This window comes from Amblyomma americanum, chromosome 2 (genome assembly GCF_052857255.1).
Source record: "Amblyomma americanum isolate KBUSLIRL-KWMA chromosome 2, ASM5285725v1, whole genome shotgun sequence".
In the NCBI taxonomy this organism is placed as follows: domain Eukaryota; kingdom Metazoa; phylum Arthropoda; class Arachnida; order Ixodida; family Ixodidae; genus Amblyomma; species Amblyomma americanum.
Window position 1 is genome coordinate 61392065 of NC_135498.1, and position 14223 is coordinate 61406287.

The window sequence follows — 14223 nt, forward strand, 5'->3', positions numbered from 1 at the left end:
TCTGACGGGCTAGTTGGTACATCTCTATTAAACAGCGTGCGCTAACAGGACGTACACAGGAAACTTGGAGACAGAGGAAAGAAGCGCATACTTCCAACTTTAATGACAGGAAAGGATGCCAGACGCTCTTTTATATCTGCTGGGGTGAGGGTGTGCGAAATGAATGACAGAGGCCAACAACTTCCAACATCGGCCAAAAAAAAAAAAACACAAGACGTAACAAAGCTCACCATGTAGACCGAAAAGCTGAATGAGCAGTATTAGGAAAAAATAGCAATCAAAAAACGAGGGAAATAATTGAAGCGGCAGAGATGGAAAAAGAGGGACTGGAAAATTGTATCAGTGATCCTTCGGTGTTTTTATCAATGAAAGACTTCGCTTTCTTAGGTGCAAGGCAGAGGGCGAAAGTGTGAAACTTGTGCACTGTTTGGTAGGTTTTTATTGTCTTTTATTTTATTTTTTAATGTTTTTATTGTTTTGGTTTTCTTCTTTCCTTCACACATCATGACCTTGACAAGATAATCATTGTTAGTTGTTTGTACGTGCGCAATACCTGACCTTTATAAGGCTGTCAGCGCCAAATAAAGACCATTCAGTGGAAGTAAGCGCTTGTGTTGTGTCCTGTGTATTCTGTGCGCTATGAATCCTCATGCTGATTACCCACTAGCCCGAACCCTGACCCTTCTACGAAAAGCTGAATGTAACAGGTGACCCAAGAGTGATAACGGTTGATATGAAGTGCAAAAACATGAGCAGATAACGGTTGATATGAAGTGCAAAAACATGAGCAGAGAAAACGTAAGGAACAACACGAGGCATATGTAAAGGAAGAAACTTAAAAAGGCGCATAAAGCGGCGTGTAAAAGGCGCATAAAAAACAGTAAAAACGGAACAACATAGGGGAATGCAGAGTAAGAGAATACTGCTAAAGAACATAAGAACCTAGACGTAACCATCTAAAAAGGATGCGCTTCTTTCCTCTGTCTCCAAGTTTCCTGTGTACGTCCTGTTAGCGCACGCTGTTTAATAGCAGATAGCTTACGCACAGCACGTGTGCCTTCGACAGAGCGCGGAGGCTCACGCCAATAAGCGCCTGAAGGTGGCGCGGAAAATTACTAAGAGTACTACCCAAAACTGCTGGCTCTTCTCGCTAGGCAGTGTGTTATGGCGCTGCAATCGGCACCGCAAACTTCAGCGCATGTTCCCCATACAGGCATGGGCGTATAATAAGTACATGTGCTCGTAAATGACAGGCGCTACGCTAAAAAGACCGCAGTATAGATAGGAAACAAATGCGAGTTGATGTTATCGTAACTAAAGTCAGAAGGAAGTGGGAAACACGAAGAACCAATGATCGCTTGTGGCTGCAGAGTAGGCTATTAGAAAAGGAAAATGCTGTTGAGGTGGGGTTATGACGTTAGAAAGTTTGCTGCGGATAGGGCGCGGAAAAGGGTAGCGGAGGACCAGGGCTGCAGGTCACCGGGAGGAGCTTTTGTTCTGCCGGGGACTCAGCGGGGCTATAACGATGTTGATGATGATAATGGTACCTGTCCCCCGGGCAGCACGCAGCCCACGGAGACCACCTTGCAGGGTGAGAAGCTGCCGTCAAAGTACGCCCTCCCCACCAACGTGGGCGAGCCGCCCTCCAGTCCTCCGTAGACAGCTCCCTCGGTGGTATTGCACCGGTCCTGGCACTGGTGCCAGCGCTCGACGGGGTAGCCAGGGCTATTCCTCACCTGCGATTGAGGGCCAGCAGGGAGCCTTGCATCGTGCTTCTGTTGTGGTCACGCCATGGTTTATACACAACTTTAAAGCAGCTCGATGAGCATTGGCAACTTTAAGGACACTCAGGACAAATTGAAGTTTACTGCATTCTAATCCCACGTTAGAGGCTACTCTCACCGTATGTGGTGCTCTTGTAAGGTAAAAAGAAGAAAAAACTAAAAAATATGCACAGGTATCGCCGCCATAGGCCGTTTCCACAAGCAAACTATACTGACGCCTAAAGAATTTGTGTGCGTGCGCGTGTGCGCGTGTGTGTGCGTGCGTGCGTGCGTGTGTGTGTGTGCGTGCGTGCGTGCGGATCCCTGACGCCAAGCTACGCCGCCATCCACACACAGGCGGTGATCACAGGGCCTCTTCCAGTCTGGACATCACGAGTTGGAGCCGAGTGGAGGGAAAATGTTTAATTCCGCTTTTTTTTTTCAGCAATAAATACGTCCTTCACTACCGAGCAAACATTAACATTGCCAGACAGGGCTGTAGGAGTGGTATGAATACTTTCAGGGGTCTATGAATGTAGAGTCGAGAAATACAAATTTCGTGTATATAGGCATTAATCCGTTTAAACGCTATCGCGTTTACCAAAGGCGGCGCTTGACAGTTCATTACAATTTTTATGTTTATTTAGAACGCCTTCGTCCACCAGTTGGCCAATAAGAAACCTATCTAGGAGAATGTAGGCAACAAAGGGCTTATGGTTGGGGTGCCGTCATGTCATCGAAGCGAGCTTCGGAGTGAATGCTGTATCGGAAGGGTGCGGTGCGCTGCCGTTGTGACTTCATCTGAAATGACGGAGAAAAGCTTAGCAGCTTTTCTGAAACATCAAAGGTGTCAGCAAGCCCCGTTTGGTGACAGCTGAGGCAGCTCGCATCTGCCTGTGCTATCAGGAGCCCCTTTGAGGAACTCTTATCAGCAGTTTGGAGTGGTGACGCCTGGTGAGTATAAGTACTGACCAACCAAATATCCCATTATGCATCACATTGCCTAACAGTGCCCATAGAAATGGGCGTACACCTTAGAAACTGGAGGAGGTACTGTCAGGACATTGCAAAGAATGCAAAGCTTAAAATTGGTGGCATGTAGAACCACCTTTATTGTGTTGGGATTATCATACTGAAACTGCTATCTACTTATTATAAGCGGAATAGTACAGATATTTTTCTTCCCAATTTCGTGCCTCTGGGGTTGCTTCATGACAAAAGCCTTCTGCTACCGAACATAACTACACTGGTTTCATTTCGGTGGAGGTGAAACGCAGACAGATCCCGCGTAATGAAGCTCAGAACCCGTGCCTAATCGACCGCAAATCTTGCAGAGAACCCATGCATTGTATTTATTAACCAGAACATTCAGTCCAAATCAATCCTGAAATCTCCTTTACAGCGTGCACGCGTCCTAGGGCTGCTGTGGTACGTATCTTTGTGAAGCAAAAAGGCCACAACCGTATTAAATTCCACATTTCTCTGCTGTTTTCTCATTTGAGTTTCTCATACCTGCCCTTTCTAATTCTTTTTTGCGAACAGGACCTTTATGATTCGTCCGTTATTGCCAGTGCGCATTGAGAAAGCTTGCGTAAGTATACGAACTCCGCGCCTGCCTAATTTTATCAAATCTTCTTGCTCCCGCGCACGGTATACAAAAGGACATTTGACGCTCACCCTACCTGTCTGTCTTTCTCTGCATGGCTTCCCGTCGACTTTCAAAAGTGGGCGTCCCGCTGTGGAGTTCTCCCGCCGAGATGATGCGCACTATACCATACACAACTGTCTGCTCCCGTGGGAGCTTCAGCGTGAACCCCACATTTGTGCACAGACGCTGTCTTCCGCTCGGCACATTTGCAGATAAAAAAAAAAAAAAACGGGCAAAGCAGTCTGCTTCCGCTTGCCTGGCTGGCTGCCTGCCTCTGATCGGCACCAATGACTCGAACGACCGACGTGCCGCCGACCTCTTTCCTGGCTACGTAGATACGTCCGCAAGCATATGCGCGACCGCACCGGCGGCAGCCCGCCTAGTGTTTTTTTTTTTTTCCTTGCTACATTCTCTGCGCGGACGAGCAGTTCGCGAAGCCGGTTTATTGCGGAAAGCAGTGGCATGGCATTACGCGCTCGAAGGATTGCCGCAGCCGCGTGAAATCGGTTTGTCGACGCCGCATGCGTAACTGATCGCGTATAGTCCTAACAGGCCTCGGCAGATCTTTCCCACGCTAACCTGTCGGCTCAGAAGCATCTTGTTAGATCGGAGAAAGTGTTTTGCAAGTCGGAAGAGACGCACCTCGTGCAAGTTGATGCAAGCGTTTCCTCCTGGGTTGAAGAAATAAAAGACGTCTGCTGTATTTATTTTTGATTTGCTCCAGGATTCCACGCGGCACAAATGAAGAAAAAAAAGTTGCAGGGGATGTATCCAGGCTGCGTAGGTGGCGTGTGCACGCTCAATGAAGTGCGGACCTAGTTAATAATAATAATTGTTTTTTTGGGGGGGGAAAGGAAATGGCGCAGTATCTGTCTCATATATCGTTGGACACCTGAACCGCGCCATAAGGGAAGGGATAAAGGAGGGAGTTAAAGAAGAAAGGAAGGGAGAGGTGCCGTAGTGGAGGGCTCCGGAATAATCTCGACCACCAGGGGATCTTTAACGTGCACTGACATCGCACAGCACACGGCCGCCTTAGCGTTTTTCCTCCATAAAAACGCAGCCGCCTCGGATCTAGTTCCCAAAAGGCGATGGAACGTCGCCTATGAGGCACGAAAAATACGTCTATGCTATGCAGCCCAACCCTATAGAGACAGTCACTCTATATCCCAGTTCAAGGTTACGCTCGAAGGTTTTACGCTACATGCCCTCGCAAACTGCGCGCATTGCATAGGACTGGCACGTTGCAAGTATCTGCTGGAAGAGATGGCTGTCCGCAAGTGGTAATGCTTCTGCATATTTTCCTTAGCGTAAACATCTGAAGGAAAGGAAAAGATAAAACAAAATCGACGAAAAAAAAGTAGAACAAGGTGATGGCTGGTTGAACCGAGTCACTCGCGAGCTGCGCCACGTCCTTGGCACTAAGTGAGTTTTGACAACTTGCAGTGCACTCGACGACGTCGAGCGCACATCTTCTCGCCAGTGTTTTGACAAAAACACACTTGAAACGAAGCCGCAGATAAGTAAGAGTAGTGCAGCGCAAAAAAAAAAAAAAAACAGGGACAGAAGGAGAAGACACAAACAACAGTACTGGCGCTGACTGACAACTGAAATTTTATTTAAAACGGCAGGACTTTAAATAAAAACATGGCATCACATGGCCAAGTAGATATTGAATCGGCATAAGATTGTCCAATCAGCGTCAAACCCACTGAAACGCTCATCACAGAAGGCGTGAACAAACGTACAACCCGAAAATCACGGGAACGCAAGTGCAGCTACTCAAAAAGCGGATGACTCATGAAAAAGAACAGAACATGAAGTCATATCGTGGCAAAAGCTGAGTCAAGGAAAAACGGTTGTATCATAACAACAAAGGAATAGAACCCCGGCAACAACAACAGAGGAAGTCATTAAGCGTAGCAAAAGCAGAGTCAAACTAATAAAAGCAAAACGGAACAACACCCGAAGAGAACCCCAGCAACAACAGAAGTAAAAAAAACGTATCAAAAGCAGTGTGAAAGCAAACAGTAAGACAAAAAGAAGGCAACCAGAGAAGGGATACCTAAAAGCACATAAGTGGGGCTAGCCAATGATACCGTTCAGAAACCCAATTTCTTTCTTGGATAAGGCAATCGATGGTTTGCTTATGCACCAGTCACCTCCCCTGGATATGAACCAGGCCTCGATCACCTCCCTCTGCCGTTGGTACCTCACTCTGGTCCTTATTTCGGACTCCCTAAACAGAGGCTCGCATCTTGAAGTCGCACTCCGATCCGCAGTCATACTCGCAATCTCACTTCTTGCATCTCTTGCAGTGGTCCGCCAGATGCCCGCCGGCGTTACCCTTCACACACCGTCCATGTTCCGTTAAGCGTTCATTTACGCATCTGCCCGTCTGCCCAATGTAAGAACTAGCACATATATAGAAGCGGAATCTCGTACAGGACTCCCGTAGTACATTTGATGGATTGCATCGCATGTTTGATTCCGCAATCTTCACGCACTTTTTTCTTGGTCATCATGCTGCAGATGGTAGGCAGCTTGCACGGCGCAGAAAACAGTAGATTAATCTTGTACCTGCTGGCTAGTTCCTTCAGATTGTGCGAGAGCTTACGGTGGTACGGGATGAAGGGCACAGGATTCCTATCTTGCTTCCCAACACGCTGCTTCTTGGGCTTGAGCTTTTGCAGAATGCCTTCTGATACACTGGAAATAACATTTGCTGGATGCCCTACGCCCCTCAAACGCCTAACCTGGCCCTCAAAGCTTTCATTCACACAATGCTCACAGCCTTTTGTCAAAGCTGAATGTAAGCAATTATTAACGATCGCCCGTTTGACAAGCTTTGAGTGGGCGCTATCATAAGGAAGGGGGGCTTTTCTTGAGCGACGGTTGTACATCCAACAGATTTGGCGTTCTGAGAAATAGATGCATAAATCTAGGAACTGGATGCGGATTGCCTCTTTAGGGCAATCAGAGACAGGCTAGAGGAGGAAGAAGCGGTTTGGTTCCAAAATGCTACTGGTCTTAGCAGCGACAACTTCCGCGTCGTCTTATAATTCTACCTGAAGTCAATCGTCATTGAGTTCGACGGCAAGCACTATGTACAGAAAGAGGGTGTATGCATTGGCTCATCCCTGGCACCTGTCCTGTGCAACATCTATCTCAAAGCGGTGGACAAACGCTTAGCACAAGATCTTCCTGGAACGAACGTGGCCAAGGTGTTCCGGTATGTGGATGATTTTCTCATCATTGTAAAAGGCGCACCGGACATTCCAGCCATTATAAGCCTTATCAGGGGGTAGAAGAGCCTTACGTCAAAATACTGGAAGATATATATAGCAACTGCACAGCTACTATAGTCCTCCATAAAGTTAGCAATAAAATTCCAATAAGGAAGGGCGTCAGGCAAGGAGACACGATCTCGCCAATGCTGTTCACCGCATGTTTGCAGGAGGTATTTCGAGGCCTGAATTGGGAACAGTTGGGAATAAGAATAAATGGAGAATACCTAAATAATCTGAGATTTGCTGATGACATTGCCTTGCTGAGTCACTCAGGAGGTGAACTGCAAATCATGATCAACGAGCTAGACAGGCAGAGCAGATCGATGGGTCTAAAAATTAACATGCAGAAAACCAAGGTAATGTTCAACAGCCTAGCAAGGGAACAACAGTTCACAATTGGCAGCGAGAGCCTAGAAATTGCGCCGGAATACGTCTACTTAGGGCAGGTAGTGACAGCTGATCCGGATCATGAGAGGGAGATAACTAGAAGGATAAGAATGGGGTGGAGCGCATATGGCAAATTCTCGCAGATCATGAGTGGCAGTTTACCAATTTCCCTCAAGAGGAAAGTGTACAACAGCATAATCTTACCGGTACTCACCTACGGGGCAGAAACGTGGAGGCTAACGAAAAGAGTTCAGCTTAAGTTAAGGACAACGCAGCGAGCCATGGAAAGAAAAATGATAGGTGTAACGTTAAGAGATCGGAAGCGGGCAGAGTGGGTGAGGGAACAAACACGGGTTAATGACATCCTAGTCGAAATCAAGAGAAAGAAATGGGCTTGGGCAGGGCATGTAATGCGAAGGCAAGATAACCGCTGGTCTTTAAGGGTAACGGAGTGGGTCCCAAGAGAAAGTAAGCGTAGCAGGGGGCGGCAGAAGGTTAGATGGGCGGATGAGATTAAGAAGTTTGCAGGCAAAGGGTGGATGCAGCTGGCAAAGGATAGGGTTAATTGGAGAGACATGGGAGAGGCCTTTGCCCTGCAGTGGGTGTAGTAGGGCTGATGATGAAGATGAAGATGAAGCCTTTTCGAAGCAAAACCTGGTGGCCGTGCTTTTACTTCTAAGCCAGTGCAGAACAACCGCATCCAGTTCCTAGATTTATGCATCTACATCTCACAACGCCGCATCTGTTGGATGTAAAACCCTCGCTCAAAAAAAGCCCCCCCCCCCCCCCCCCCCCTCCACCCCCTTTAAGATAGAGCCCACTCAAAGCTTGTCAAACGGGCGATCGTTAGTAATTGCCTACAGTCAGCTTTGACAAAAAAACTGTGAACACTGTGCCCATGCTGAAGTTACAGCGGCTAACTCGCATAGTAATTCATGTAGTTATAATGAATTATTCATTCAGAGGCAAAATGATTGGTGATTGGATGAATTTTTCATCGATGGGTTGACTTCATTGAACCATCCTACCCGGCTCCAAGCAGTGATTTATTGCAGTCAACCTAAGCACCAGTGTCTGTTGCTAGCAGTCATCACATTGTGCATGCTCCTTGCATTATATTTGCAGCTGCCACCAGATATAAATCAGTGGCAGTTTTTTAAATGTAGCCGAGTATCGTTCACCGCAGAATTTACAGCCATTGTCAGTTGAACATTGCTGCCAGCATAGTTTCGTCTCAGAAAGCTATATACATCGTAGGATCTGAAGATGCTCGGTGTATTTAAGCGCGTGTGTATTTCGACCTCAAGTGCGAACACCCATCTAGCGGACGCCGAAACTTCAGCACTATAGGGCGTTTATGCGTTTTGCTTTGATAGATGTCTGGCGACTACGTCCAGGTACCGAAACCTTGACCTAGCTCGTTCCCAGAATAAGGTTACAATGGTCCTGATAAAAGCCACCCAGCCAGGTTTAGTAAAAAAAACAACACACATTTGGAGTAATAACATGAAGACAGAAACAGGAGAAAGTACAGACTAAAAATTATTATTCGAAACGCCTCCTTAAAGGACTATAGGCACCAAATTTTTGCTTTTGTGTTTTGTAACTGCAGATACGTTATTTGTTGAAATCCTAGCTGCTTAAGCAGGCTGGTATAAGCGCTGTAGTGAGTTAAAACTATACATCAGCGTTTATATTGCGGCTTTTCCGTGCCTCACGCGGCCTAAAACTCAACTGCACATCAAGCCATCGTTTGGTTGATGAAACCGCAACAGCGGAAGAGAGAAAACTCAGTCATATATTATTTAGCGATCGCAGGCTAATATAATACCACGCGGTGATCCATGTATTCTAACGTCTAACGCATCATTTTAAAGAAGAAAACGCGCAATAAAATTCAGCGTCTATAGTCCTTTACTACAAATGAAAGAGAGGAGGAAAGTTTTTTTTTTTTTAGGGACAGTTGGAAAGGAGCAGAGAAAAGGGCTCGTCCATCTCTGGACGGACACTGTGCTCACCAGCAGCTCGTAGCGCGGAAACAGGCGCACGCGGTGGTTGTCGATGACGATCAGCTTGGGCGACTCCGAGACCCGCACGACGCCCGCTAGCAGAGAGCTGTGGCTGTAGCCGGGGCTGCGGCCGTAGTAGAACTCCTCGACGCGCGGCCAGTGGTCCCGACCCCCGGGCGAGGTGTCGGCGCTCAGCCGCACCGCGTTTGACGGCCAAGGCTCGCCGGCCTGATGCGCCACCCAGGTGAATGTGACGCCGTCCGAGTGAGCCTGCGTCGGCAGGCGTGGGTAATCCCGGACACATTTTTTTTTAAATTTCCTTATTGCAATATTCTGTTCGTTTATATCTAATTACATATCTATTCTTCCACCTCGCATCACTGCCCACACGTTGGTTTTTGTCGTTGTTGTTGCTTTTTAATGCGAAAACAACGTCGTGTCTTTGTGGAACTTAAAATTTATTGTAACATATTAGAGAACTTCCGTGCAACGATTCGGGTTTAACAATAATAATAATTGGTTTTGGGGCAAAGGAAATGGCACAGTAACCCAACCGCGGCGGCTGCGTTTTTATGGAGGAAAAACGCTAAGGCGCCCGTGTGCTGTGCGACGTCAGTGCACGTTAAAGATCCCCAGGTGGTCGAAATTATTCTGGAGCCCTCCACTACGGCACCTCTTCTTCCTTTCTTCTTTCACTCCCTCCTTTATCCCTTCCCTTACGGCGCGGTTCAGGTGTCCAACGATATATGAGACAGATACTGCGCCATTTCCTTTCCCCAAAAACCAATTTTATAATTATATCGTCCTCATATATCGTTGGACACCTGAACCGCGCCGTAAGCGAAGGGATAAAGGAGGGAGTGAAAGGAAGGAAGAAAGAGGTGCCGTAGTGGAGGGCTCCGGAATAATTTCGACCACCTGGGGATCTTTCACATGCACTGACATCGCACAGCACACGGGCGCCTTAGCGTGTTCCTCCATAAAAACGCAGCCCCCGCGGTCGGGTTCGAACCCGGGAACTCCGGATCAGTAGTCGAGCGCCCTAACCACTGAGCCACCGCGGCGGGTGTGTTGTTCGTTTTTTGTCGAAAAGTTCTTAGTATCGCCTTCCACTCTCTACATATGTTAAACAATGTCATGCATTGATATGCTTTTCTTTTGTAGAAAACTATTTTGTCTGTTCCACTCCGGCTTACGGCCTTTTCCAAGGCTATCAATATTGTATAAATAAAACATTCTTTGCATGAAACCACTCTTCTGGCGATAAGCACAACACTGAACGAACACAGGAAAATAGTAACCGAGTTTACAAAGAGTAAGCAGAGGATTGTGTACACTAGAGTTTATTCACTGCACGCAGGATACTTCTTTTGGGAGTAGCACAAACACGATTAGATTTTCATGGCACGTTCTGCCTACACACACGGTTTCACCCGGCAGGAACGGTAACGCTGAGATCACACAGTGCTATGGCATTCACACCACGCCTTCTCTCTGGGAATCTTCACATCATTCTACAGAAGAAAGCCCTCCCTTGGAACAATCGCAAGGGCACTTAGACAGGTATATCTGGAGATATCCTTCATTTGATACCTGGAAGATATAGAACAGAACCAAAATATCCTTCCCTATTCCACTAATGTCCATTTTCACAGTATAAATGCCACTGGTCAGTTTGCAGCCAATAGAAGTTAAGCCTAAAGGTAAGCACTCGGCTCCTTTCAGGAGTTCGCCTTCCATATCTTTTAGTGGAACTTCAGCGGTACTCAAGTCGGACATCTTTGGATGTGCAGTGCGTTTAAGTCTGGCCACGTGTGACGGGACACAGTAAATATTGAATCGACCTGGGAGTTCGCCTTCCAGATTGCTTAGTGGAACTTCAGCGGTACGCAAGTCGGACATCTTTGCAAGTGCAGTGCGTTTAAGTCAGGCCACGTGTGACGGGACACAGTAAAGATTGAATCGACCTGCGACATATTGTGAACATAATCATTAAAGCGCTGAACATTGACAAACATGCTTGCCATTAATGATCTCTCTAGAAGAAAAACTACAGACTATCTGAGCTGTTAAATGCGCTAGCACTCAACATAGGTGTACTTGAAAGGCGGTGACGCGAGTGCGGGACTTATACTTTCGCGATATAAAAGAAGTGGGCGTAAAACTTGGACAAGGACCGAGAAGAAACACAAAATTGTCAGTCGTCATTTGTGTTTCTTCTCGCTCCTTGTCCAAGTTTTGCGCCCACTTCTTTTATATCATGCATAGCCAATGTGCCTGAGAACACGCTCTTCTGAACTGTATACTTTCACATATATAGGCACTGAAAAGGTACTCAGAATGTCCTGTTCGGGATGAGGACGTCCTGACCATTTGAAGACGTCTTCGGGACGTTTGGTGTTGTCTGGGATACGTCTTCGCCGCAGACTCCTCATTACAGGCCATCAGGTTAGCGAACATGCTCGCACAAGAGCGGTCTGTGATGGAGCAGAAAATGGCGACTTTATATAGGGATACCTATTTTTTTGCCCATTTTTAAACAAAACAAACTCGCATTTAAAACTGATGAAACATAGGCATGGCTCGCGTTGCCATTTAAGCTTCAGGCAGCCAAGAAAAGTTTGATTGTCTGTGCGCAGAATACCACCGGCGCTCATTATGCCTCCAGTGTCCTCTTTGAACGGGGAGAAGCTGCCGCGTACCAGGTACTCGAAGTCATCTTCGAAGCGCGCTGGCATGCCCAGCCAGACCATGAGGCATCGCGGCTGTGGTGCGGCCACCACGCATGGGCCCTGAGGCGAGCCGACGGAGCGGCCGAAGAAGAAGCGGCGCCGGTTGAACAGCACGCCTGCCAGCACGGCCTCCGGCGGGAACGCCAGCGCTTCGCGGCTGGGCAGTGACACCGAGCTCGCCCCGACAGGCTCCGCCTCCTCGGCGGTGGGGCGCGCGTCGCTGGCGTTGCCGTTGGACGTGTTTGCAGACTCCGATTGCGCCCGAGCTGCCGTGCAAAGCATGCAGATAACACGCGTCGTTCCGGAAGCCACGTGTTCAGTGCAAAAGAAACACCTCCCGTCGGAGTAGCGAAAATGAAAGTCACACCCTCTCCCCTCCCCTTCCTTCCTATTCTTAATAATAATAATAATTGGTTTTTTGGGGAAAGGAAATGGCGCAGTATCTGTCTCATACATCGTTGGACACCTGAACCGCGCCGTAAGGGAAGTGATAAAGGAGGGAGTGACAGAAGAAAGGAAGAATGAGGTGCCGTAGTGGAGGGCTCCGGAATAATTTCCCCGTTTCCAAACTTGGAGAAGGTCAGCTCATAAGACAATATAACATAGATCGTGATCACGTGACCGCAGCCGCTTATTAGCCAACACGTTAACGCGGCAATGTTACATTCTCTAAGTAGTAGTAGTAAGTGGTTTTATTAAAATAAAAATAAAAAAGGAAGGAAAAGATTTTTGCTAGCCCCGGCATCTGCCATCGATACTGAAGCACCTGAGCTGGGCCAACGGAAATAAAGGGTAGCATGCAGAATGGTGAAATGAAATTAAAGCTTAACCCGCCGCGGTGGCTCAGTGGCTAGGGCGCTCGACTACTAATCCGGAGTTCCCGGGTTCGAACCCGTCCGCGGCGGCTGCGTTTTTATGGAGGAAAAACGCTAAGGCGCCCGTGTGCTGTGCGATGTCAGTGCCTGTTAAAGATCCCCAGGTGGTCGAAATTATTCCGGAGCCCTCCACTACGGGCACTTCTTTCTTCCTTCCTTTCTTTCTTTCTTTCTTTCTTTCTTTCTTTCTTTCTTTCTTTCACTCCCTCCTTTATCCCTTCCCATACGGCGCGGTTCAGGTGTCCAACGATATATGAGACAGATACTGCGCCATTTCCTTTCTCCAAAAATACCCAATTATATAAGAGGTGAGGGGACAGGAAGAGAAGATAGGGGGAGAGGTAATACACACAAACTGTTTACACAATAAGAAATGTGCACAGGTTACGACAATCGGTTTGGGCTAATAGTTGATTTGATATTTGTGTGGAATGTTTTGTTTTCCAACCAACTTAGTTACACAGAACAGGGCATGGAGTAGGGCGTGAGTGATTGAGTGAGCGAGCGAGCGAGTGAGTGCGTGCGTGAACTTAATTGAAAAAATAAATAAATGAATACTGCCATTATAAACGCTGTTTGTGCATGGGACCACGCGTTGCCACTCAAATCAAGTTGGGCAAGAAGGTGACCACACGATGACGCAGTTCTGTGCTCAAGTCTGAAAGGTTCATACAAAACATAAAACGAAATACAATCCCACTTCCGAACGAAGGAATACTTAACCTGCAACCACACTTCTGCCTCTACGGGCAAAGAGAACATTAAAGGCAAATGATAAAAAAAATAGATGTAAAAGAGAATGCAGATTAAGAATTAGATTTTTTTTTTGCATTTTGACAGACTATGCAAGACTATGCAAAACGACAGCAAGGTTTTTGATAGCATCTAAAGAAGAAACAAAAATAAACTCGGAGGCAGTGCAAACAATTTGCGTCATAAGTTGTACCTCAATAGACAAGTAAGACTTGAAGGGCAAGTTAAGAAGAAAAGGGGGGAAGGATAATAGGTCTCCGTAAGCAGCGAACGCTAATGTCTGGATTCAGGGCAAAAAAAAAAAACGCTACTAAAAAAAATACACATTCATCTTCATTAGTGCTCTACCAGTGCGGGAAGAGATAATTCGTAAATGAGAATAAAAAAAAAAAAGCAGGTCTCACCGAGATTTGAACTCGGATCGCTGGATTCAGAGTCCAGAGTGCTAACCATTACACCATGAGACCTATACAAATCTTCCGACGCCGGGAATCGAACCCGGGCCTTCTGGGTGAAAGCCAGATATCCTAGCCACTAGACCACGCCGGAGACGGCAGTCGGCGAGAAAGCGGCGGAACCGGTTGCTATCTCCAGAGCGCTCCGCGAAGCGCCCCTCGCGTGCAGTTGGCACACATCTTTCCGGCGGGAGTGCAACCGCTTTTCGTTTTGTTTGTAGCTTGTTTGCTTCTCCAACCGTCGTGGGAAGCCGAAGACCGCACTGGCGGTGGCAGAGAGATGTGGTAAGATCGATACTGGCTTGGTTCCC

At 47.3% G+C, this 14223-nt stretch overlaps 1 protein-coding gene and 2 non-coding genes across 3 annotated transcripts in view; all 3 read right to left on the reverse strand.

Moving 5' to 3' along the window:
• The window catches only part of LOC144119711 (uncharacterized), a 36403-nt gene that overhangs the window by 10189 nt on the left and 11991 nt on the right, over window positions 1–14223 (reverse strand). Inside the window, exons 3-5 of the mRNA XM_077652267.1 lie at window positions 11800–12095; window positions 9107–9367; window positions 1548–1736 (exon numbers count right to left, since the gene is read on the reverse strand). Coding sequence (XP_077508393.1) covers window positions 1548–1736; window positions 9107–9367; window positions 11800–12095 — 746 coding nt within the window. The remainder of the gene's footprint in view (window positions 1–1547; window positions 1737–9106; window positions 9368–11799; window positions 12096–14223) is intronic.
• Window positions 13853–13924, reverse strand: TRNAQ-CUG (transfer RNA glutamine (anticodon CUG)). Its single transcript has one exon. It is a non-coding gene; the product is annotated as a tRNA-Gln (tRNA).
• On the reverse strand, window positions 13935–14006 carry TRNAE-UUC (transfer RNA glutamic acid (anticodon UUC)). Its single transcript has one exon. It is a non-coding gene; the product is annotated as a tRNA-Glu (tRNA).